The sequence below is a fragment of the Cyprinus carpio genome, chromosome B2 (genome assembly GCF_018340385.1).
Source record: "Cyprinus carpio isolate SPL01 chromosome B2, ASM1834038v1, whole genome shotgun sequence".
Classification (NCBI taxonomy): domain Eukaryota; kingdom Metazoa; phylum Chordata; class Actinopteri; order Cypriniformes; family Cyprinidae; genus Cyprinus; species Cyprinus carpio.
In genome coordinates, this window is record NC_056598.1 from 24,609,825 (window position 1) to 24,635,370 (window position 25,546).

A 25,546-nucleotide genomic window follows, 5' to 3' on the forward strand; every position below is an offset into this window, starting at 1 on the left:
AAACATATTCAAATAGAAAAATATTATTTTAAATTGAAATATCATTACTATATTTCTGATCAAATAAATGCAGCCTCACTGAGACTTCTTTCAAAAGAAATAAAAAAATCTATTAATATATTAAAACAGAAAACACTTTAACATAATTGTAATCATATTAAAAAATATGAGTGTTTTACTGTATATCTCAATATCCATTTTATCCATCTAAATGAGAACATAACAGTTAACCTAAAGAAAAATGTTCAGCATTTTTAGAATAAAAACAAATATAATTTATTTTATAAATCATTTTTTTCCAATAGATCTGGTTATCATATATTCCATAAGGTTCTGTGGTAAACAACAACTAGTTTTCACCCAAAAATGAAAACTATATCATTTATTCACCCTCATGTTGTTCCAAACTTGTATGATTTTCTATCTTTTGCAGAACACGCAAGTCCAAATCATAGATAAATAAAAACTCAGACATTTCTCATAGAAAAAAAATTAAAGATACTGTATACAGGTTCAGAGGTGAGTAAATGATGACCAAATTTTCCAAAAAATTTTTTTGGCGATATATCCCTTTAAGCTGCAGTCAAACTAGGCTTTGAGCATGGGAAATTACATAAAACCCTGCCGCTTTTAATTTTTGCAGAGGTTAATCTGTTATGTTTACATTAGAAGCTCTATTCTCTCAAAAGTCTATAGGTCAGAATCCACCAACTTGAATCTGGGTACCGAGGACGAAACTTTAAACAGGTGCTTACATTTACATAGAGTATGTCTGACTGCGAGTGAATTAAGCACAAATTCTACTGTAAATGCAGTTTTATAAATCACTTTTGATATATAACAGCTGATTAATACCAGCGTAATTTTACTGTGACCTTTTAAATGTGTCGCATGTAATTGAGTCATCAGTGTTCCTTTGTTTCAAAGGCCCTTGCTAATGCAAGAATTCATGTTCATTGATTTACTTTATAGGGAACTAGGGAGTGGAACGATCCACTCATTCTTCTCAAATTCACCTCACACACCTTTGCATGTTAAAGCAATTATTGGCAGAGATCTTGGCTCAATGCTAAGACAGACATCACTGACATGGCACACACCTCTCTCTGTCTGCCGCTCTCTTCTCCTCCATCAGGCCGTCTGGTGAATAAGTGACTGAGAAGATCAGGAAAAAGGGAGGCTGCAACACACACATCCAGACACAACTCACACTCACAACTGAAACACAGCGAAGAGGAAACCTTCACTAAAATAGCCATTGAAAAAAAGACACAGAAAATACATTAGCACTTCTGCAGAAAAGCATAACCACACACACATACTGTGGCTCTGAGTGTTTGGGCTCAGATAGGCATGAAGGACATTCTATATTCAGCAGACACATTTGCGTAATTATAGAATCTCTGCCTGGAAAGGCCAGGTGCTGCCTGTGTTAGGTGCTTAATTTGTGTTTATCATGGTTAGGGTGTTTAAAATTAAATGCTTGGTCATAGTTTAATTCACTCTCCTTAATGTCATTGTGTCTCTCTGGTTATACACATACACACAAATCCCAACAAAGCAGCTTACCTTTTCACAAACTTTTATGAATTTGCTTGCAGGTAAAGCCCTTCATGTCTCTACCCCAAAAACACAGAACAGCAGGAGGCAGTAGAGAGCAGCCATCCAAATCGCTCTCTTTCTCTCTCTCTCACACACACACAAAAATGATATAAAATTATTTTTATACTGTACACACTTTACATTTTCTTTTCTGCATTTTTACATTCAACATAAAAGTATGATTTAAAAGCGTTTTTTAACAACAATTTTTATTTGTCAAACATTGGCACACAGGTTAAAACAACAGTTCAATTTTTAATTATAACTGGATATTTAAAAGCTGTTTTATTCCTACAACATCACAAAAAGTTCAGGGTTTACTAAATGTCCCCACAACATAGGGAATACTTGGATATCACTCACACACTTGTTATTTTTCTTTTTTTCTTTTTATTTTTCTTTTTATATATATAATTCTTTTTTAGTCATATTATTTTTGTCTTTTGAGGCAATTATTATTTAAATAGGGAAAATTTTATTATATAAAACACACTACTGATCAAAAGTTTGGGGTTAAGATTTAATATTTTAATATTTTAAATTGATCAAAAGCAACAGTAAAGACAATTATAAACAATTTTATAAATACATTTAAACAAATGCTATTCTTTTGGAAAAAAGATGAGCAACACAACTGTTTTCAGCATTGATACTAATAATAAATGTTTCTTGAGCACTAAATCAACATATTAGAATGATTTCGGAAGGATCATGTGACACTGAAGACTGTAGTATTGAATTCTGAAAATTCAGCTTTGCATCACAGGAATAAATGACTTTTTAAAATATATAAAATAATAGAAAACAGTTCTTTTAAATTGTAACAATATTCCACAAAGCCAAATAAATGCAGCCATTTGAGAGCATTAAAGTATTACCAACCCCAAAACCATCTTCAAAAATATTTAGTGCCCTGGCATTTACTTTGTGATTGTATTTTTCTTGTTATATTTGTGTCAGCAATATGTTTTAAATGCAATCATTTAATTATCATCAATATGTGCCATAATGTCTTGCCTTCATTTTTGACAAAAAAAAAAAAGAAAAAAAAAAAAGTTAAAACGTCAGAATTTCATTAACAAGTCACACAATCTTGAAAGTAAAGCAACATCTGAAATGTGAATAATTTGTTCCTTTGATTACTAACAAGGTTAAAGGTCACAAAATAAATGAGAAACCACAGAGAAAGAAACCAAGTAGTTAAAACTTAAGTTCCCATAATTCCACCCACATTTCTGCTTACATGCTGTCTTGTGCAGGCTTGCATGTGTTTGCTTGTGTGTTGTGTGTGTGTATGTGTGTTGGATTCAGCCACCTGTCAGCCCATTCTGCTGTTGATGTTTTAGGTTCCAGAACTGTGGGAGTGATCCATAAAATTCAGCCCCAGAGTCCAGCGCTGTTCACACATGCTGCCGTTACTATGAGAGACGTGAAGAAGTAGGAAAACGCAAGCAGAATATCACAGCAAACAAAAAAGATCACAGACTGCCTATAATTAAATACATATATCTGTGTGTCTCTCACCTGTTTCATAATTAATAGTTTCTCTTTCTATTTTTATAGCTTCACTTCCATGTACATCGCTCTTTCATTTAGCCCTTTGCACTTTTATTTTGAGTTTCCCTTTCAGAGGCAGCCAACGTTCTATGTGTGAGAGAGAAAGAGACAGTGCCAGTGTTTCACAGCATGAGAGAGTACACTTAACACAACTATAAATAATGAAAATCTTCCATATCAAATCTGTTCTGTTCATAACCCTGCAGGAGAGAGAAAGAACATAATCCTAAACAGAATTACTCAAAAGATAGAAGTGAAAATGAACAAGAATATAAAAAGATATTTAAATGTAAATTTACACTATTTTTCAATTGTTTGTGGTTGGTAAGAGTGTTTAAATTAGTGCTGTCAAACGATTAATTGCATCCAAAATAAAAGTTTTCATTTACATAATAAATATGTATGTGTACTGTGTATATTTATTATGTCCATATACACACACATACAGTATATATTTAGAAAAAAATTCATGTATTTTCATGTATATATTTATACTCATAATTTATAATAATATACAGTATAAACATTTTCTTAAATTTATACACGCATGTGTGTATTTATATATACATAATAAATAAACACAGTACACACATATATATTTAGTAAACAAAAACTTTTATTTTGGATGCGATTGTTCGTAATTAATCATTTGACTGCACTAGTTTAAATGCATTTAAAAGAAGTCTCGTAGACTCACTAAGACTGAATTTATTTAGTCAAAAATAAAGTAAAAACAGTAATATTGTGAAATATTATTACAATTTAAATTAACTTAATATTATTTAAGTATTATATTGCTAATCGTCTTTGTGCTGCATGATCCTCCATAAATCATTCTAATACTCTGATCTGCTGATCAAGAAACATTATTATCAATGTTGAAAACAGTCATGTTGCTTAATATTTTTCTGTAAAAAGAGAGAGAATTTTATAAGACTTTTTGATGAATAGAAAGTTGAAAAGAACAGCATTTATTATTTGAAACAGATTTTTTTTTTGGTACTACTGTAGGTTATGCCTACGGTTGCAGGTAATTTGACACTAATATAATAAAAGTTATGTGATAATAGGAAATAACAATAGATCTGAAAAAGAAGCATTACCAATGGGATATTAGATAATATCAGATGCTCTGAGGGGAAACTTGATCTTCAGCGTCTATGTCCAGGGTCACCATTTCTGTTCCAAACAGGTCAACTACTGCATTTAGATAAAATAAAATAAAATAACAAAACCACATCAGGGTCCCTATTTCTGTTCCAAACAGGTCAACTATTCAGAAAGATTAAATAAATAAATACATATATACATAAATCACAGAATTGAGTAAGATGCAGGGATGTACTAGGATGGAGGGGTAACAAATAAAATAAGGATATTGCACATTTTTATTGCATAAGTGGGGAACATTTAACTGTTCATGAGGTAGATTGCCTGGGGGAAGAAACTGTTCTTGTGCCTGACTGTCCTGGTATTTGTGGCTCTGAAGCACTGGCGAGATTGCAAAAATTCAAAGATGGGGTAACTTGGATGTGAGGGATCCAGAGTGATTTTCTGAGCCCCTTTTCTCACTCTGGATGTATACAGTTCTTGAAGGGTGGGCAGGGGAGCACCAATAATCCTTTCAGCAGTCCGAACCGTTCTCTGTAGTCTTCTGATGTCTGATTTTGTAGCTGAACCAAATCAGACAGTTATTGAAGTGCACAGAACAGACTCAATGATGGCTGAGTAGAACTGTTTCAGCAGCTCCTGTGGCAGGTTAAACTTCCTCAGCTGGCGAAGGAAGTACAACCTCTGTTGGGCCTTTTTAACAATGGAGTCAATGTGATTGTCCCACTTCAGGTCCCGAGACATGGTGGTTCCCAGGAATCTGAATGACTCCACTGCAGCCACAGTGCGGTCTATGATGGTGAGTGCAGGGGGGTTTCTCCTGAAGTACACTATCATCTCCACTGTTTTGAGAGTGTTCAGCTCCAGGTTGGTAAGACTGCACCAGACAGCCAGCTGCTCAACCTCTTGTCTGTAAGCAGACTCGTCACTGTCCTGGATGAGACCGATGACTGTAGTGTTGTCTGCAAACTTCAGGAGCTTGACAGAGGGGTCTTTTGAGGTGCAGTCGCTGGTGTAGAGGAAGAAGAGCAGTGGGGAGAGAACACATCCCTGAGGGGCACCAGTGTTGGTGGAGCAGCTGTTGGACATGAATTTCCCCAGTCTCACTAGCTATTGCCTATCTGTCAGAAAGCTGGTGATCCACTGACAGATAGAGCTAGGAACAGAGAGCTGGGTCAGTTTGGTCTGGAGGGCTGTTGGGATGATGGTGTTGAAAGCCGAACTAAAGTCCACAAACAGGATCCTCACATAAGTACCTGTTTTGTCCAGATGTTGCAGGATGAAGTGCAGTCCCATGTTGATTGCATCATCCATGGACCTATTTGCTCGGTAAGCAAACTGCAGGGGGTCCAGTAAGGGTCCAGTGATGTCCTTCAGATAAGCCAGATCCAGTTTTTCAAATGACTTCATGACGACTGATGTTAGAGCTACAGGTCTGTAGTCGTTAAGTCCTGTTATCTTGGATTTCTTTGGAACAGGGATGATGGTGGAGTGTTTGAAGCAGGAAGGCACTTCACACAACTCCAGAGATCTGTTGAAGATCTGTGAAAAGATGGGGGCCAGCTGGTCAGCACAAGTTTTCAGACAGGCTGGTGTATCGCCATCGGGGCCTGGTGCTTTTCTTCTTTTGTTATTCCTGAAGACCTTGCGCACATCATCCTCACTGATTTGAAGTGCAAGAGGGGGGAGAGGGGGATTGCAGGAGGTGTTAACGGTTGTGTAGGGAGATGGTCAGAATGGGTGTGGGGGGTTTCAAATCTACAATAAAACTCATTCAGGTCGTTAGCAAGTCGTTGATTTGCCTCAGTGCAGGGGGATGGTGTCTTGTAGTTTGCGATGGCTCCCAGCCCTTTCCACACTGAAGTGGAGTTGTTGGAAGTAAACTGGTCTTCCAACTTTTTACAGTAGGTCCTTTTAGCCACTCTAATCTCTTTGTTCAGTGTGTTCCTGGTCTGATTGCACAAGACTATGTCCCCATTTCTGAAGGCATCCTCTTTGGCCTGATGAAGATGTCTGAGTTTTGCTGTAAACCATAGCTTATCATTGTTGAATGTTAAATAAGTCCTGGCAGGAATGCAAAGATCCTCACAAAAACTAATATAGGATGTCACAGTCTCTGTGAGTTCATCCAGATCGGTGGGAGCAGCTTCAAAAACACTCCAATCAGTGAGGTCAAAACAAGCTTGTAAATCCTGCTCTGTTTCGTTGGTCCATCTCTTCACAGCCCTTACTACAGGTTTAGCAGATTTAAGTTTCTGCTTGTAGGTTGGTAAAAGATGAACCAGGCAGTGATCAGAGAGCCCCAAAGCTGATTGTGGAACAAAGTGATATGCATTCTTTATTGTGGTGTAACAGTGATCTAATATATTACTGTCTCTGGTGGGACATATAAAATGCTGTCTGTATTTTGCCAGTTCACAGGAGAAATTGGCTTTATTAAAGTCCCCAAGAATTATTAAAAAGATGTAATGCATCATGTAAGGGAAATAGGTCAATTTAGGTCAAAGTGAATTATTTTTGATTTTATAGGGAATTTAGACAGAATCACTGTTTTACGGCTGATCACAGAGTCAGTAACAGTACACACATTCAGTTGCAGGAAGAGAGAAAGTGAGGAAATAATGAGTTTAAGAGAGTGAAAATGTGAAATCCAAAGTTTTTGTAGCAAGATGTGCAATTACATAAACCTGAACAACCATCAATCATGGTCTTTAGCTCATGATTTCTATCATGGATTTACATGTGATTGTGATGGTCATGCTCTGCATCTCTTTGACCATCAATCTTGGTTACTTGCCCAAAATTTGACAAACTCCTTCCTGAGTTGGAATTATTATTTCAATCCCAATCTGCTCGAATCTTAAATTGTCTGAGTCACTCTGATACACTACAGTCACATTCATATTCATGTACCCACATTCCCTCACATGTAATGCTCTACTTTGAGACTTTACGGAAACTTAATAACGTCTTCAACAATATGGGATCAGGTTGTATATTATACTCATGTCACATCAAATGTCAAAGTCAAATGTGACATGACTGGCCAATAGCTGAAAAAAATATATATATATTTCTGAACAGCACTTTACATTTTGAATTGTATTTTGGGGTGAAAAATTAAATGACCGATCTTCACCTATTCTCTCTAGCAATTACTTAAATGTTCAATTTCACTCAAAGTGTTCAAATACTTTTAAAATGAGAAGCATTTTAGCTCTTTTTATTCAAATGCTGATGTCCGTTTACAAAACCTACACAGCTGTTTCCTTCTGAATATTCAAAATCTATTCCTTTGAAATGAAATATGATTGACAGTTCAACAAGTACATTAATAATGCTTCACGAAAACCACATCTCAGAGCCTTGAGACATTTTGCACAGACTGAATGTTGAATCCCTCACTTTTCACACTGTACTGTAGAACACAGGCAGATGCTATTTCCTTTTTATCACTTCAAGTTAATTGCATAAGGTTTTTAATCATCCCAAACAAAACAGTTCTTTACAGAAGCTTACAATTCAGTGGGATTTTGTATTCATGGTTTGAAACCACAAAACACTCCATATTTATTTCACATAAGAAACAAATGTTTTATCAATGATATAATATCTTATAAAACTTTTATAAAGGAGTTTCAGTCACGTGTTGTTAACATATTGCATATAACACCTCGTCACTTTCCCAGACAATTTTAACATACAAAACTAATGTTGTCAGTGTTGTTTAAATCCTCTAAAGCCGTGTACACACTGTACAGTACGTTTTATATTAGTCAGATTGCTGCTTGTATGACTTTATGTTAGTTATTTGGTGTTTGTTTGGTTGTATGAACATGTTTATGATATTTTTTATGTTATGGTGACTAGCAAACAAAAACAGCTAGCATTAATTTTGACCATGGCTTGTATTAAAAATAAATTATGGGGAAAAAAAAGATGTGTGTGGATCAAGTGGTTTGTTGCCAACACACTAATTGCGTAATCAGGTTCTGTGCTCTTAAAGGGATAGTTCACCCAAAAATGAAACTTGTCATCATTTACTCACCCTCAAGTTGTTCCAAATCTGTATGAGTTCTTTTGTCAAAGTCAATGGCTACCAGCAACTGTTTAGTTACCAAAATTTTTTAAAATATATTCTTTTGTGTTCAAAAGAAGACAGAAATTCATACAGATTTGGAACAACTTGCCCCAACTTTTTGGGGGGAAATATCCTCTTAATGGTTCTTGATTTGACAGCTGTAAATCATTTTGCGCCTCAAAACATATGAAAATGACAGAATTTCACTGTAAAATTTGAACACAATGAACATTAATATGCTGTCAGTGAACATGCAGGAATCTTTTAGGTTTGCAGGATTTTTTTAGGTCATTGACGAAATTTTTCAGTGTGATGGAGGGGTTAGTTGTGTGTGAAAAATGTGTTTATTTGATAAGTTAATATTAAGAATTATGCTAGAATTACGAATTGACTTCGAGTTCCTTCACACAGTCTCAAACACTGGAAAACAAAATATCAAAAATGATATTCAATGAGAAAAAAAGGAGGGTAGGGCATGATATTCTCCAAATTTGGTTGGACATTGAAAAGGTTTTGATGAAAGATTACGAAGGCAAGCAACTGCATGCAGAGTGCACCAAAGAATTCAGCACAAAAACACCAGGAACATAGTAAGTAGCATCCACGGTTCATTTCAATTTTATGCTGACTTTAAAAGCATGACAAGTTTTAGAATATCACGACAAATATAAAAGGTCAGAATTAATTCTTACTGTTATACTTAAATAGCATGCACATTGTATATACCCTGCATTCATACATACCTCAAAGGCTAACAAGGATGTTAGAAAATAACGTCACCCCACTGATGGAAATTTCAGAATGGTGAGTTGAGCTCTCAGAAATAAAATTCACTGTATTCATGCTTGCTGTCAAACTGATCTTGTGTCTTTACACATTCCAGTCCAATAAATTGAAACTCAGTTATACATTTCACCTTTCTATCTCCCCATCTCAGAAAAGATCTCTGCATTCAACTCTGACGCATCGACCGGTTGCCTATTCATCACCCTAGAGCTTCACCTCACATGTGCTCATCCTCTCCCACGAATCTGCACTACAGTCATATTTATACTGAGTTTACAAGACATACTGACTCGTCTTTAATGACTAGTGTTTCCTGACAGGTTTCTATCTGTCGTGTATCATGATCTTGGTATTATACCTAGTGCTGGGGGTCTAAATTTAGCAGTTGACTTGCTTTTTTGCTACCTGTCCTAGTAGCTGCCAGTTTATATATGTATTTTTCTATTAAGCATAAAAATTTAACCCTAAACAGACTTATGGTTAATATGAAAGCAATGGAAATGCAGTTTAACATTAGCAAGATTTCGGTGTTGTACGCAGATGACCTTAAATTTGAAATATATAGCCATTCAATTCAAAATGTTTTAAAAGGCAACATTTCAATGTCTTTCACGTTCTCTCAGAGTTATAATAATGTTTGTGGGCGCTTCTCAGACATTTTATAAAAATAAGATGCCCAGCAATCCAGAATTATTATTTTTTTTTTTTAATAAAATCATTGTCATTTTGTATCATCATGTAGGAGTCTAGTTTTTTTTTTTTTTTTTATCTTGTCAGGGGTTTGAGTGATTATTTAGTATTTTTTATTTGTTGATATTATGATTGTTTTTTTTATTAAATAATTCATTGAATCGATTCAGACCGAAGACACTGAACAGACATTGCGCCTAAATGCTAGTTGGTGAAAAATGTCAAACCCCCTCCGGAGATGAAAAAAAAAAAAAAAATCAAACTGTCTATTTCTCTCTCACATACAGCAACAACAGTTGTTCTATGGGTCAATATTGATCTGAAGCTCAGTGTGAAGCTTGTAGATGGAAAACTGAAAATCCTTAAAGGTGGACAAAGGTGAGTCCTACTTTAGCAAGTATACAGGCATGGATTAAAACATTTACTCTGTGTGTTTTCAAAGAATTATAAAGAAAAAGTACAATGAGGATGAAAAACAACAGCATTTACCATACGTTGTCTCATTAGAAACGATTTTCAATCTCAAATAGCTAGTAAATTTCACAATTAATAACAAAAAATGGCAAGTAACAGTAAATTAAATGTGAAATATTGAAGGATTTTTGTTAAACACACTCCAAGAAAGCTTCAAAAAATAAAATGTTAATTATCCTCAAGTTGTTCCAAGCTTTATTTCTTCCCTAGACAACAAAATTAATTTTTTTGATGCTGCATTTCTCTTATACAAGTGTAACGGGCTGTCAAAATCAAAAAATGACAAATAAAAAAAGTATTATTAAAGTATGAATTGTGCAATATGTTCCAAGTTTTCTAGAGCTAGAACAAAACAGAGCAAAATTAGTTTGTTATAATCTGGAAATTAAAATAACATTATTCATAATACTGTATCTACTTTTATTTTCTACATATATGCAAGAAATAATATGCAAGTTACCAAATCAAGGAAAATGTACATTTGTGTTTCACACAAATTCAAGTATTAAATTAATGTTTTTAGACTGATTAAGAGAATAAGTAAGCGTATGTGTGGGTTTGTCTGTATCTGTAAGTAGCTCAAAAATGATACACTATCCATTAACTTAATTTTAAACATGTAGATTTAAGGTTAAAATTCACATATACAAAACAAAAGTGCATATTTTAGGTGCAATCACTGCATTGCATGTGTGCACGTGTGCATGCAATATTCAAATAATGACAGCACTTTACTGAATGACTAGCAATACCAGCTGCCATTTGTGCACACATACACACACAGCTAAACCATTACTCAATCAATCAAACTGCCCAAACTTTCATGCTTCGTTAAACCACCAGTATCAATGAGGCAGAAAACATTGTGTGTGTGTGGCCACAGGGAGAAATCACATCACACAGATTTGATGGAGATTATTGGTGAAATAGGATTATTTGGCCAGCATTTCAGTAATTATTATGCAAATGTTTGCATCTGTAGATGCTAGCGCTGTATCAAGCCAGTTTGTGCACCAGTATTGCTGTTTCCCTTAAACATGGCTTAAACATTTAAGCCATGATACAATGTAAACACACCTAGTTACAGAGAATTGCAAGTACGTATGAGAAAGTGAGCGATTGAGACTGTATGTGTGTGTTTTCAGTGTTTTAACAGATGTTTGGATAAAATGGAGCTTAATCACACATAATTCCTGTAAAGCAAAGGTCTTATATTAATACTGTGTATTTTCTCTCTCTCTCTCTCTCTCTCTCTATCATACACACATGCTCAGGTCTTCATAGCTTAGGCTGTTTGACTGGATGGTTTCAGCTTATCCTGATATAATCCAGTTATACACAGGAGGTCTGACACAGGCAGACATTACTGGGCTTTGTATGATTATTCATTATGACTACTGTAAATGATCGGATTCTGCCCATAATGTGTCGTAATGAAGTGGCAGGTTTATGTAACAACAAAGACATCAAAAACCATTTGAAACAAACCCCTTTCATAAGTAATATCTTTTAAAATTAGTATATAAAGGGTTTTTTAACCTAAAAGAGTTTGTTGCAACTTGATACATGTGCTCTGATGTTTTAAAAGGTCAGGCCACTGTTTGCAGATTTCAAAGAAATTGTTCACCCGAAAATTACAATTATAGTTTACTCACATTTCATGTCATTCTAAACCTATCACATTCATTCTTCTGTGGAACAGAAAAGGATAAATTATTAAGACTTCAATATGGCATGTGACATTCTCATTCAGTTACAATGAATAGGAACCAAAGCTTTTACGGTTCGAAAAAGGTCACAAAAGCCTCATAAAAGTGGTTCTTATGACTATATTCCAAGCTTTCTGACTGAAATGATACAATTCCAAAATGTAAAATTTATTCACTGATAATCTTTCACTCCATTGGACCATTAACTGGTGATTGGGACCAAATAATTAGGCTAAGTATTGAAGTTGAACTCGAAAAGGAGATCTATCAAATTCCTGAACAAATAAGTGAGAGCAGTTTTATGAACCGGATAAAATGCTTAATTGAAAAGATTTGACAAAAAAAAAAAAAAAAAAAAAAAAAAGATTTTGAATATGAATTGGAATATAGCAAAACTGGGTCCAGGACTGCAAAGTAGTGCCTGTGGGTATATATGTGGAAAATTGTAGAGAATATACTAAAAATGTAAAAATAAATAAATATTTAAAAAATCAACTAAATAATAAATATATAATATAAATAAATACATTATTACATTTTTTGAAATTAAATTCAAAATAAAATAAATAATATGTCTAAAAGTACAGTATAGTGAGTAAAACAATAATAATGTAACATAAAAAATGAAATCTTTTCCAAATGATATTTTACACATTTATTTTTCACAGTGTAAATTGGGTTTTTATACATGAAAATAGCTGCCTTTAAAAATTTAGGATGGTGATCCTTTGCATGAGGATTATCATAACTGCGGGTCCATGGTACCTAAAAGATTTAAAAGCCTTGGAATAAACTACAATATGATGATTTTACGGTGCATTTGAATACTTTTCGCTACTTACAAGGTCCTGTTCATTGAATCTCTCTTGTAGTGTGCCATAGAAAAAAGACAAAGTCACATTCACTACGGAGTAAAATGATACATTTTTCATTTCAAGTTTCTTTCTTTTTTTTTTTTTTTTTTTTTGGTTGATCTACTCCTTTAAGAAGAAATTGAGAGTAAAAATAACCTGGCCACATGCCATGCAAAATTCCGAGAGCGTTAATAGCTCCTTTAATGACTTTTTATCGACCAACCTACACACACGCGCGCGAGCAGTTCATTAACCTAAATCAAAAGCAACTGAGATTGCCCTGCTTATTAATTTTAGAAGCTGGATGGCAGAGCAGATAATATTCACACAAACTTCCAGAGACCTGTTATTATAATACAATATAACAACGCAAACAGCTGCTTTCTTCATACCCACCTGTTCCACTCAGTGAATCCCAGCAGCGTGTGCTGTGTTTTTGTTTTTTCAAACTAGACGCTCCTCTCTTCTCAGCGCCGCGCGACTATCACTTCCGTGTTGGCGTGTCCCGACGTCACGCGGAATGTGAAGCAGGAAACGCGGATGTGTTGCGCTTAATCTGCATCTACAGGTATTCACACACAACTCTCTATCTGTACTTTATTAGTTCTTAACAACACAAGACGCCGTACTGCCATTTGTAATCATGTGTTTTTAAAGCCGTCAGTTTAACCTCGGTGACGGGTTCTGATAGGATTCGCTTAATCCGTATGTGTGTGTATTTGTATGTGTGTGATCCAGACTTGTTCCGATCCATATGTTGAACCCAACCCCCCTTTCAAGCTGATTTGATCCAAACGGAGTGCATCGGGCGCGGGTTGGACAGAACCGAGTGGAGGAATGCCTGCCGGTAAGAACCCAAACCGAGCCCGAGCCGGTCACAGCCTCAGCCCTCTGTCATTAACTTAAGACGGTTTATGCTTCAAATGTTGTGCTGCAGTGTGTATGTGAGAATGAGTCAGTGTTATTAGCCTACTGGGGTTCTGCTGATCTCAGTTCTTCCCTGCTGCTTCTGCATCAATAGAAAAGCACAAAAAGTACTATATGGTATTGCCATTGTTTTGGTATTCTAAGTATATCAGATTGGTATTTAGAGTATTCCAAATATTCTGATGTTGTTTTGGTAACTAAATACATGAAAATGCTAATCATTCGGTAGTACCATGGTATTCCCAGAGTTCCCACAGTCATTGACAATGCAGTCTGTTTCACCCATGATCCCATGCAGGACATGAGTCACGTCAGACTCTGTTGAGGTGTTGGCACTGTTGCCATAGACCTTGACAGCAGGTTGCACTGGCATGTGATTTAGTGTCAGCATAAAATCCTACTCGGCAGGGTCCAAGATGGACATCTTATGTAATGTATTTGGACGTCTCTGATTTTAATGTTCCTGAAAAGCTTATGAAAGTCTCCTGCAACCAAGAGAAATGGTTATGCTTCATTCTTCAGTGTTATTTTAGAATCAGTGACATTCAGTTGTAGTTTTTATTATTTTGAATTAGTTTTTCTCACATTTTCTGTTATTTTAGTATATCAAGTTAAACTAAATAACAAAGTTTTCTCTCTCTCTCTCTCTCTCTCTCTCTCTCTCTCTCTCTCTATATATATATATCTTTTATTTCATTTTAAGTAGCAAAAATGTTTTTTTTTTTTGTGGTTTTAGTTTCTTTTATCTGTGGCCAACACTATATGACACATATGGCTTATTTATTTATTTAGATGTTAATTGTTGGTGTTGTTTAGTTTGATTTGATTTTGTCAGCTATTTAAGTTGATACAGGGGAAGTCGTGGGCTAGTGGTTAGAGAGTTTAACTCATAACCCTAAGGTTCGAGTCTCGGGCTGGCTATACCATGACTTCGGTGCCCTTGAGCAAGGCACCGAACCCCCAACTGCTCCCCGGGCGCCGCAGCATAAATGGCTGCCCACTGCTCCGGGTGTGTGTTCACGGTGTGTGTGTGTGTTCACTGCTGTGTGTGTGCACTTTGGATGGGTTAATGCAGAGCATGAATTCTGAGTATGGGTCATGATACTTGGCTGTATGTCACGTCATGTCACTTTCACTTTTTTTTTCTTTCTGTCATATATATGTTATTTGTGATATTCTTTGCTTTTGATTTTGTTGTGCTTTTAATTTGGGTTTAGTTTGGTGTTGTTTAATTGGTTTTGTTTTTGGGGGGTATTTGTTGTTGTTCAAGATTCTTTGGTGTTGTTGGATTTAAAGTCAGTATGAAACATAATTGTGATCACATTTTCTTTTCTATTGGGACATATCTGTTTGAATTCTTCAGTGTCTGTTTGAGGCACATTTAAAGCCATACTGACAAACATTCGCTCACATGTGACCACATGTAAGTTGAATTCTATATTTATTTACAACTTTTGTATTTTATTTTCACATTCATATTTCACATTTAAGTACCACAACGTAGTCCTTCCCACTTTTAGCTGTGCAAATATATCTAACATGTTCTAACCATTTTTGATATGTTGTTATTAATCCGTTGTCATGACTGGTTTGGTATTGTTTACTTTGCGATGGTTTTGGTGGTTTAAATTAGCATACTTTTGCCATTTGTTAAATTTGCCATATTTGTGACATTGTTTATTTTCACATGTAATATAGTTTTATGTGGCATTTAGCTTGCGATTTGTGATGTTATTTTGCGTTGCACTATTTCGTCATATTGCGTAATGTGTAGTTTGACGCAGTAGACCAGACACCCCTGAGGGTTATTGCTGCTGACGCTCTGCACTCAGAAGAGAAGTACAACAAACACATACACACACACACACACACACACACACACACACTGAGAGTAGGGTGACCTCTCCACTGAAGTACAACACACAACTCCCACACCCCTCAGAGGGAGTATGATAACCTCTCTGCTCTGACACACACACAGTCTATTTCTGGGCAGTCAGGACCCTGTAAGACGAGCCCTTTATCCTTGACATGGGTTGAGAGAGGAAAATGGAGAGAAAAAGTGATTCTGTAAATGTTTTGCGTCTGCATACACACTACAGACCTATTTCCTTGACACAAATATGACTTATTTTTTTTCATGTCTATTTACATTCACTTAAGACATCACTGACTGTGTTAGTACATTGTTTAGTAGTACTTTTACAATTACATTGTATTGGATGTGCTTGACTCTAAAATTTCTTGAAGAATTTGATGAAATATTGCAAAATATGGCAAATGTCAGTTGTGTCATGACATTAGATAAATAACTGGTTCTTGGTTTCGTTGATTGCTCTGATAATATAACTCCTGTGTAGGTCTTAGTATGCATTAGCTAAACTTACTTGACCGGCAAGTGATTTGCATCTGACCAGGCCGGTCTGCCATGTTGGCTCGTGATAAGGGGTAGTCTAGTCGGAGTTTGGTTCAGTTCAAGTTCATAGTGTGATTCTCTTGTTCATGCTCTGGATTTACATTTTATGAATCTTGTTCAATCACAAACCATCACGTTTTTAAATCTAGAGCCCATTAACCAAAAAAAAAAACTTGTCAGCTACATAGCTGTCCTCTAAAATAATTATTTTAGAGGACAATTATTTATTAATTATGAGGACAATTATTATTATTAAAGTTTTCACACCTTTACTAGTTTCTGTTGGCACCAAAGCATTGGCAAAATTTCAGTTAAGATACAGGAATCATTGCCCAATTTTATAAACACTACTCAGTCAGGTCCAAATAATCAAGATTTTGGAATACAGAGCACATTAATAATAATAAAAAAATAATAGAAATAATAAAAAAAGGACAACTATTCACAGTTCTCAGATAAAATAAACAGCGATTTTAATATTATTATTATTATTATTTAAAAACAACAGTAACAGCGCTTATTATTCAATTAGGTTAAATTATTGAATTTATAAGAATAAAAATGGAGTTTAATTCTCCTACATAGGACTTGAGTTTGCACACGCTTAACAGTTTCTGTTGGCAGCAAAGCGTTGGTGGAACTTAACTTTGGATATAGAAGTCATTGCCAGATTTTACAAATCTTACTCAAGTCCAAATAATCAAGTTTTTTGGAATCTGGAGAGCATTAATAAAAAATAAAAAATAAACACTTCTCCACTAAAATAAAGGACAATTATTCTTTTTTTTATTATTATTTTAAAAGTAGTAAAAACAATAATTATTATTTTAATGTTAAATTTAATCTTATTTCTTATTTCTATAAAAAAAAATTGAGTTTTAATCTTTTACAGAGGACTTGAGTTTGCATACCCTTAACAGCTTCTGCTGGCAGCAAGGCGTTGGCAGACCCTGATTTGGATACAGAAGTCATTGCTTGCTAGTTTGTAGTTTGCACACCTTGCTTAAAATGAGAACTGCTGTTTCAATGTGATTTTGTGCCTTTTTGTTCTTTCAGCTAGGATATCTAAGCAGCACGAGATGTTAAATCTTTCTCATATTGCAGTAAAAATGACTATTAAATGCAATATGTACTTAATCGAATGTCAGTTGATATTGTCATTTAGGTTCGGTCTGTTCAAATATCAGTAAAAAATAAAAAATTGATTGACAGTGTAAATGCTGTTGAAAGGTCTGTGTGCAGGGGACAATGACCGCCCAGCCTCTCTCTCGCTTTCTCAATCTTTCCGCTTCTCTCTCTCTGAAGGAGCTCTTTGTTTATCTCTCTCTCAAGGATCTTCCTCCTCTCTCATGGCTTTGAGATGATAATGTGCACGTTTGCAAAGCAAAGTTTGATCTTCCGTTTTGAGCGAGCCAGAGAGTTTGATCTGTGTGTGTGTTTGATCTGTCATCTGTTTTGTATTGGTGTTCCTCGCTTTCCTTTCAGCAATGTCTCATTCATATGCGCAGTGGACGACATGCTAGTGAAGATTCAGTGTGAGGGAAAACATCAAGGGAAGGCGGCGGCGTGTGTTTTGTGCTGGTCAAGAGTGTGCGCGTGCATGGTGGCATTATTCGGTCAGATGCTCGTGTTGACACTGCAGTGAAATTTACAGTGTGCCAAAACACCAGCATCATCAGAATTAAATACCGCTCACCCTCTGTCCTCATGCAGATGTGTGTGTGTGTGTGTGTGTGTTATAGAATATAGTTAGACTTTCTGCACTGTACAGCACCTAGAGAGAGAAAGATAGAGAGACAGAAAGAGAGTGATTGTCTCCCTGGTCCAGTGAGCAGACACAGACATGGACTCAGAGAACGCTGATGCTGGTAGGTCTGATCCGCGTGTGTTTGTGCTTGATTTTTGTCCATATGTCTTAGATTGCTTGATTTCAGGTAATTTTACAGCTTGTATAATATACAGGAATATTAAAATATACAGACTGACAGTTGAATATATCTTCAGTGGAAAACATTAGGTGAAAAAGCTATCATTAGAATTAACAATTGACTAGTTTATCGACAAGGCAAATTTTTGGCCATTTTGAGATCATCGGCCAATAACAGCCATTTTGAGCGTTTAATAGAAGTGGTAGTTCCCACTTGTGCCAAAGATGTCTGTGTGAATGTTAAGGAGTGTCGCAACGATAATTCAAAGAAGTTGAATTACATTTTAAATGATTTAAATTAAATAAATTTTAAATTTAATTTAAAGTTTACTCACAACATGCCAAAAATGTCCATCTGAATGTGTATAATTGTACTGGCGATAATTCAAAGTTGAAGAATTTAATTTAAATGTATTTAAATGAAATTCAATTTAAATATAATTTAAAGCTTACAACACAAACTCAGCATGCAAATTAAATTACTGATATATTTTTACTAATATATATATATATATATAATATATATATATATATATATATATATATATATATATATATATATATATATATATATATATATATATATAAATGGAACTAGTTATTCTCACTAATTGATTACTTTGTTATTGGAATTAAAACAATGGCATGTCATTCTTTTTCAGTCAAAATGGCAAAATGTTAAGAAGCACTAATTAAACATCATTTTTGGCCAATTAAATCGATTTTTTCACTGTAACTGGTGGTAACCAGCTTGAAGAACTCAGAATCCAAACTATTTAGGCTAAAACCGATTTTATTTTAATTTTATTTTTTGCTTTTTTCAGGTCATTAAAATTTTGGTATATCACATAATTAACTTATCAAAACAACAGCAGTTTTTTTTTTCCTTTGCCAGTAATTATATTAGTATTAATGACAAGATAGATCACCCCCCAAAAATCGATTATTTATTTACTCACCCTCATGTCTTTTAAAATCTAAACTTTCTTTCTACTGTGGAACATAGAAGGTTTGGAATGACAGATCTAGGTGATAAATGATGAACCAATGTATTGTTTGGATGAAAAATTGCATTCAACAGACCATGTTTACATTAATATTTCACTAGGCCAGGAGTCAGTTACCCTTTAGGATTACATTGATCATCCTGTTCTTTAAATATTGGCTTCAGCCATTTAAAAAAACCATACTGGTCGATTACTAATTAGAACTATAAAGAACATGAAATAAGAGAGAAAAACAGAGGGATTACGAGTTTGAAACAGCATATTTACATACTAGCTGAGTAAATGCCATACATGCTTCATGTGTTTTCATAACCAATAATACACAGTATGCAGGCATGCACGATTTTGTTTGTAGTTGCCTAAATAATCACTGCCTGTCATATTTTTAAAACCTAGAAGTTTGGAGGCATTTGCATTGCATTATGGGTAATAGTAACTGGGCTAATGATCTCATAAGTGCATAGCAAATGTGCAGACAGAAATGTTGAATTTCGCTCAAATGTAAAACTGGTCAGATGATAGCATGAAATAAGTGGTTTTCAGTTTCTTTCAGTCTCTCCTCCATTCCTTTTTTCGCTCTGCATTGACTAGCTCATGCATATCTTGTTATTTGCCCTCCACTCCATCAACCCATGCTGGTAAATTTAGCACAGTGTGTGTATCGTTGTGTTTGGGAGAGTGTATTTGTATAGTCTCTACCTGTACTCTGTCAGATGGCAAAGGATTATGGGTTTTTACATCATAGACTTTGGTCTACAGTTTCAAATATGAACAGAAAGCCCGGTATATATACACACACTAAAGCAAACATGCACAGATGAAAGGTCAGAGGTTAATCTCAAACATTCTAGAATATTTAGATATTTAAAATCTTGTGGCAGATTAAAACAAATATTTGACTGCAATGCTTAGAAAGTTGAATAAAAACAAATAGAAATGTATTTTTTAACTTTCTTTTTTTGATTAGTTTACTCCCACAGGTTGTTTTGTGTTTATGTCATGTGCACACAAAGGTCTTAAAGTTCTGAATTGGTTATTATGCATCATGGTCTGTCTCTAAGATAGATGGTAATTCTGTTATGGCAGCTTTTTCTCGGGCTCTGCTCTCGCTCTTCAAACTCTTAAGCTATTTCAGGTCCTCATAAGGTTAAGAGGATTTTCTCTGCAGGCACTGAATCAATCTCTTCATTTCCCCAGACGCTCTCTTGTTGGCAGTAATGGGGATTCAACAGGCACCAGTGGGAAGCAGGATTTGCACCCTGCTCTGGGGTGGCCTGCACAGGGTGAGCGTCCCCTGCTGGCCTTGTCTAAACTTTTATGAAATAGAGCTTTCCTCGGCTCGTGGAAATGTAGATAAAGAAGAAAACAACAACTTGATTTTGTTTTTTTAGAATGCCCTTGACATGTTGTATTTATTTATATTGTCTCTTCATTTGTCAATGACAGTTTTAACCTGCGCTTGTTAACTTGATTTGTGTTTTTTGAAAATTGAAAATGTGAAATCAAAATGGACCTGCATTTGGAATTGTCGTTCAGTTGGCTCAATTGTCACTTGTCCTGTTTAGACCCTAATGCTCTGTTGATTATGCTTCATTTATGCCTTTCACACCTAAATATTTGGTTCTCTGTGATGTGTAGGCTAGTAGGCTAGTACGTGGTTGTTGTAAAATCTGCTGATTTGTCACAGAAAAACATTATCTAACCAGCTCACAGGAAATTTTGATATTTAGTATTTTGATAGTGTTATAAACAAATGAAGTAATGTTATTACGCCATTTAGCTGACATAGAGGGACATTAAAACCTTTAAAAACACATTAAAAACATTAAAACATTTTAAAACTTTATATACATATACTAATATATACACTCAATATATACTTGACACTCATATTAATATATACGTATATGTGTGTGTGTGTGTGTGTGTGTGTGTGTCTGTCTATGTATGTATATATATATATATATATATATATATATATATATATATATATATTATATATATATATATATCTATATATATATTATGAATATATATAATCATAAAATAATATTATGTAATATTTAATTATATATGATATAATAATATATAATGTTGATTTTTTTTTATTTTTAATAAATAATGTCCAAATATATATTACAGTCTGTAAAAAAAAAAAAAAAAAAAAAAAAAATGTCGACCAGGACAGGAAAAAAAAAACATTTATTGTCGAGAGATTCTTTCTGTGCACATTGTGTACATTATTCTTAACAAACGTGTGTGTTATAAATTTTCAGCAAAATATGATACTTTCTATTGTCTGCTTATGTAAACTAGATCCTATGAGCAAGAAAATATTATTTTAACAAATAATATGCCCCAGTTTTTACAAACCAATCAACTCAAAGCTCACCTTTCATTATTTACTGTTGATTTTTTAAATAACTTTTACATGCATAATTTTACAAAGTTAAATGCATCAAAAACTGCAGTATTATTATTTTTATTTTATTTTTTAAATGTAAAAGATTATTCTTTCTGAGTCCGGGTCTCAGTTCTGTCTGTCATCTCATCGACAGAACACAGTAGGCGTAACTTCCATTAATCTGTAATTGGTTGGCTCTCCTGCCAGTCCCAGTAGAGGGCGAGTCCTCTACAGGTATTCAGTTCAGGTGTGTCTGAGTGTCAGACCAGGGTTGAAGCAGGACGCAGAAAGGTTGCTGTTTTGACCAGGTTTGAGGTTGAGGGGGGTGTATAGAAGTCAACAAAGGTCAGAGGTCATGATGAGGAGGTACAGGCAGGTGCCGCGCTCGGAAGCTGACGGAACCTTCAGATACAGACACACCTGGGAGAGGAGATCTTTCCTTAGCAGACTTGGTATCTATGTTTGTTTGTTTGTTTGCGTTTGTGATGATTAATACAAGCCTGTTGCACACCCTTTGTTAGTAAGACTGTTGATGCATTTGTCACTTTGCTGTAGAGCTTGGCTCGCTCACCCGCTCTCTTTTGCTATTCTATTTATTTCTCTCCCTCGCAGCATCTCTCGCTTTTTCTGTCTTTGTGAAGTTGGATCAGGTGTTTGAGCTGATAATGGCGGCTCCTTTTCCACATCTCACTTTACAGTCCCTGCACACACACACACACACACACACACGTCCTGTTGGCATATACACATGCATGCCAAACCAGATTTATTATCAATGTTGGACTGGATGAATGAACAATTTCACCTCTAGCTGGTGAAGGGCTGTCAGAGCAGCGTGTGTGTGTGTTTGTGTGTACTGGCTGCTGTGCTGCTCTCAGATTTCTTCTTTGACTTTTTTAAATAATTAATCAGCCCTTCAAACTCTGTGGCATCACACACACACAGACTGTAGTTTGCATTGTGCCTTTCATCAGTGCACACATACACATTTCATCCTGACAGCTCATTTTAATATCATGCATATGTAGATTCTGAAGTTCTTATTGGCTTGAGTGGGTAAGGTCTGAATGTATGTGTCAGACTGCTTATGTTGCTTATCTATCCTATCTCATTAGGGCCATTCTTTTATTCAGAAACCTCCAGACACAGCGCAGTGAAATGCAACAGAAAGCAGGTGTCACAAGGCACATTTGTAAAAGCTGAACTTTTTTTAACTTAACAAACCATCTTAAAATGTGATGCTATGGCAGGAGATGTTTTTTTAAAAACCTGTTAAAATAGAAAAACAATTGCAAAACCGTGCAGACAGATATAAGAATGATACCTTAGATCTGTTTATTTCATTAAATGAAATATGTAAGATGTAAGACTTTTTCTCTCTTTTCACAGGAGTGTGTGGATGCTGTGGTCCTCTGCGGCCACGCTACAAGCGTCTAGTGGACAACATTTTCCCAGAGGACCCCAAGGTAACATATCACTGAAATAGATGGAAATGCAAGGAATTTCTGGAATATTAGAAGAATGGAATTGGAATGGAATATCCATCCATCTTAAGTGCATTACATCTAGGTTTTGTAATATAATTATACATGAGGCATGCACAAAACTGAAATAAAAATAAATAATCATTTAATGTGTATGTGTGTGTATGTATGTATATATATATATATATATATATATATATATATATACATACATTTATACACACACACACACACACACACACACATATACATATACACTTATACATAAAATTAGATTTAGTAATTAACTTTTTTTCAAGTATTTTTTATTCTTTTTTTTTAATCTGTAAAATCTTAAAATTTACTGAAATATTTGAAAATGTTTTCATTTTTCATTTGACAGGATTATTGAGAGGTTTTGTAACTGATAGAATCTTGTTCATTGGCTAAGCAACGGATATTAGCCATAATTTTAAAATGGCCAAAATGTTGGCCTGATAAGTATCTCACTGTATTATCTGTATTTACACACACACACACACACACACACACACACACACACACACACACACACACACACACACACACACACACACATAATTCGATATACTAATTATTCAATAACTATAAAATTACACTATGAAATATTAAAATTCAGCCAAATATTTGATAGTTTGAAATGGATTTTAACTTTCTGTTTGATAAGACTATCATAAATTTTGTAACTGATTGAATCTTGTTAATTGGCAAGCAATGGATACCAGATGTTAATCTTAAAATGGCTGAAATATTGGCCTGATCAATATCTCTGCATTTTAAACAGTTCTATACATTTATTAAAGGAGACATATTATAATTCTGCAGTCAACAAGTCTTGCTCATTTACATACGTTTTTGACAGATGCTTTAAATAAATGCTTCTTTAAATACCATCTTTATATCAGAGTTCATGCACTGGGATTCAGACACATTCAGGTTCAAGTGCTGTGATCAAAATATATTCTTATCGGCTCTTCCTGTCCTCAGAGACCAGCTAAAGTAAATGCCATGCATAATAAGGAAGAATCTGCATGGACTATCAATCTAAATTTAAAGCACCGTTGACTAGCAGCTGTTGCTTGTTATTCATATTGTCGAAGAGAAGTGTCTTGGAAATGTTATTTTCAAAATGTATTATTAATGCTTTAATTTTGACCTTTGACCTGTTCAGCAGTTTTTGAGAATGTGATATACACAAACACACACTGGGAAGGTTTTTAACCTTGCTGTTACTCCATATTCATCACATTAACATTTAGCTCTGTTGATAAGAGGGACACACACACACAATTGTTTTCTCTGAAGGCTAAATGTGAGTAATATTCTCATGAGATGGTGTGACTGTTTCCACCGACACACACACACAGAGACAGATTCCCTACAGTCATGTTATGTACCGTACATTAAAATCGTGTTAAGTTAATTAGCACTTTGAGAGCTTCAGGAGTTTATTTCTCTTAAGGGGTTCTGGGTAAGAGTGATTTTCTTCAACTTTCTGTTGAATAACACTTCTTATATTCAGTAGAAAATATTCTACTCAGTCTTAAAAACTCAAAGATTTTAATACTTTCAAATAATATTTATACTTCAAATATTTTTAGCTAATAAATCGTTAGGTACAACTACAAACCAAAGTAGTCCAGAATAAACTGCTAATAAAACTGCTCAGAACTTATACATTATTAAATCTTTATTAACAACAGTAGGACATTTTCTTTAACTGGGAAAATGAAGAATAACTATAAATGAATACAGCACAATAATGCATCTACTGTACAGACACTTAATAAACTATTGCAGAATGTGACAGTTTCTGGTAAAGAGGCACATTTTCTTGTAAAGTTCCAGTAAAATCCTAGTTGTATTTTTAAATTTATAGCTTTTTTTTTTTTTTTTTTTGCAGGATGGACTAGTGAAATCTGATATGGAAAAGCTGACTTTTTATGCAGTGTCAGCCCCAGAAAAGCTGGACCGTATCGGAGCATACCTTGCCGAACGCCTCAGCAGAGATGTGGTACGACATCGTTACGGGTAAGATACGCATGATTACAACCATACATACAATTATTTCCCACATCGCATTTAGTGCCAATGCAGAATTACCTTTGACACACCTGCCATTAATGAGTGAAATTTTAAGTATATTAGCCATAAATAGTTTTTACTGGCCATAAGATTGTACCTGTATTGCATTATTTGCTTGTGTTTGTTTTGTTTTGATAATTATGTTTTTGTCCATATGACAACTGATGTTATTGTGGTAATAAAGACCTATTTAGCTTTTATTCATCATATTTTAGTATCTTAATTTGATAAATATTCTGCATATGTGTCTGGATAAAAAAAGTGATATGATAGAAAAATGTATGATTAATTATTATAAATGATATATTTAGTTAATTTGTCCATGGAGGTCAAAAGAAGATGTCCAAGTTGACACTTCAGATCAAACCATTGTTCTTACAGTCTTATTATTTATTTGATTTAGTACTATTTTGTT

General features: G+C 34.6%; 1 protein-coding gene and 1 long non-coding RNA gene across 5 annotated transcripts in view; one reads left to right on the forward strand and one right to left on the reverse strand.

Annotated features, from left to right (window-relative positions):
- Positions 1-12,692: 12,692 nt before the first annotated feature.
- On the reverse strand, positions 12,693-13,364 carry LOC122136263. Its single transcript, XR_006154056.1, has 3 exons — positions 13,260-13,364; positions 12,852-12,874; positions 12,693-12,774 (listed from the first exon to the last, which is right to left on the reverse strand). It is a non-coding gene; the product is annotated as an uncharacterized LOC122136263 (long non-coding RNA).
- Positions 13,291-25,546, forward strand: part of LOC109081923 (EFR3 homolog A (S. cerevisiae)) — a 36,821-nt gene continuing 24,565 nt past the window's right edge. The window contains exons 1-4 of one of the 4 annotated variants that reach the window (XM_042718796.1): positions 13,291-13,431; positions 13,602-13,710; positions 22,934-23,010; positions 24,950-25,077. In XM_042718796.1, coding sequence (XP_042574730.1) covers positions 13,701-13,710; positions 22,934-23,010; positions 24,950-25,077 — 215 coding nt within the window. In that variant the 5' untranslated portion in view covers positions 13,291-13,431; positions 13,602-13,700. Of the gene's footprint in view, positions 13,432-13,601; positions 13,711-17,952; positions 18,075-21,887; positions 21,997-22,933; positions 23,011-24,949; positions 25,078-25,546 lie in introns of those variants that run through there. The other 3 variants (XM_042718795.1, XM_042718794.1, XM_042718797.1) reach the window with 3 other exon arrangements.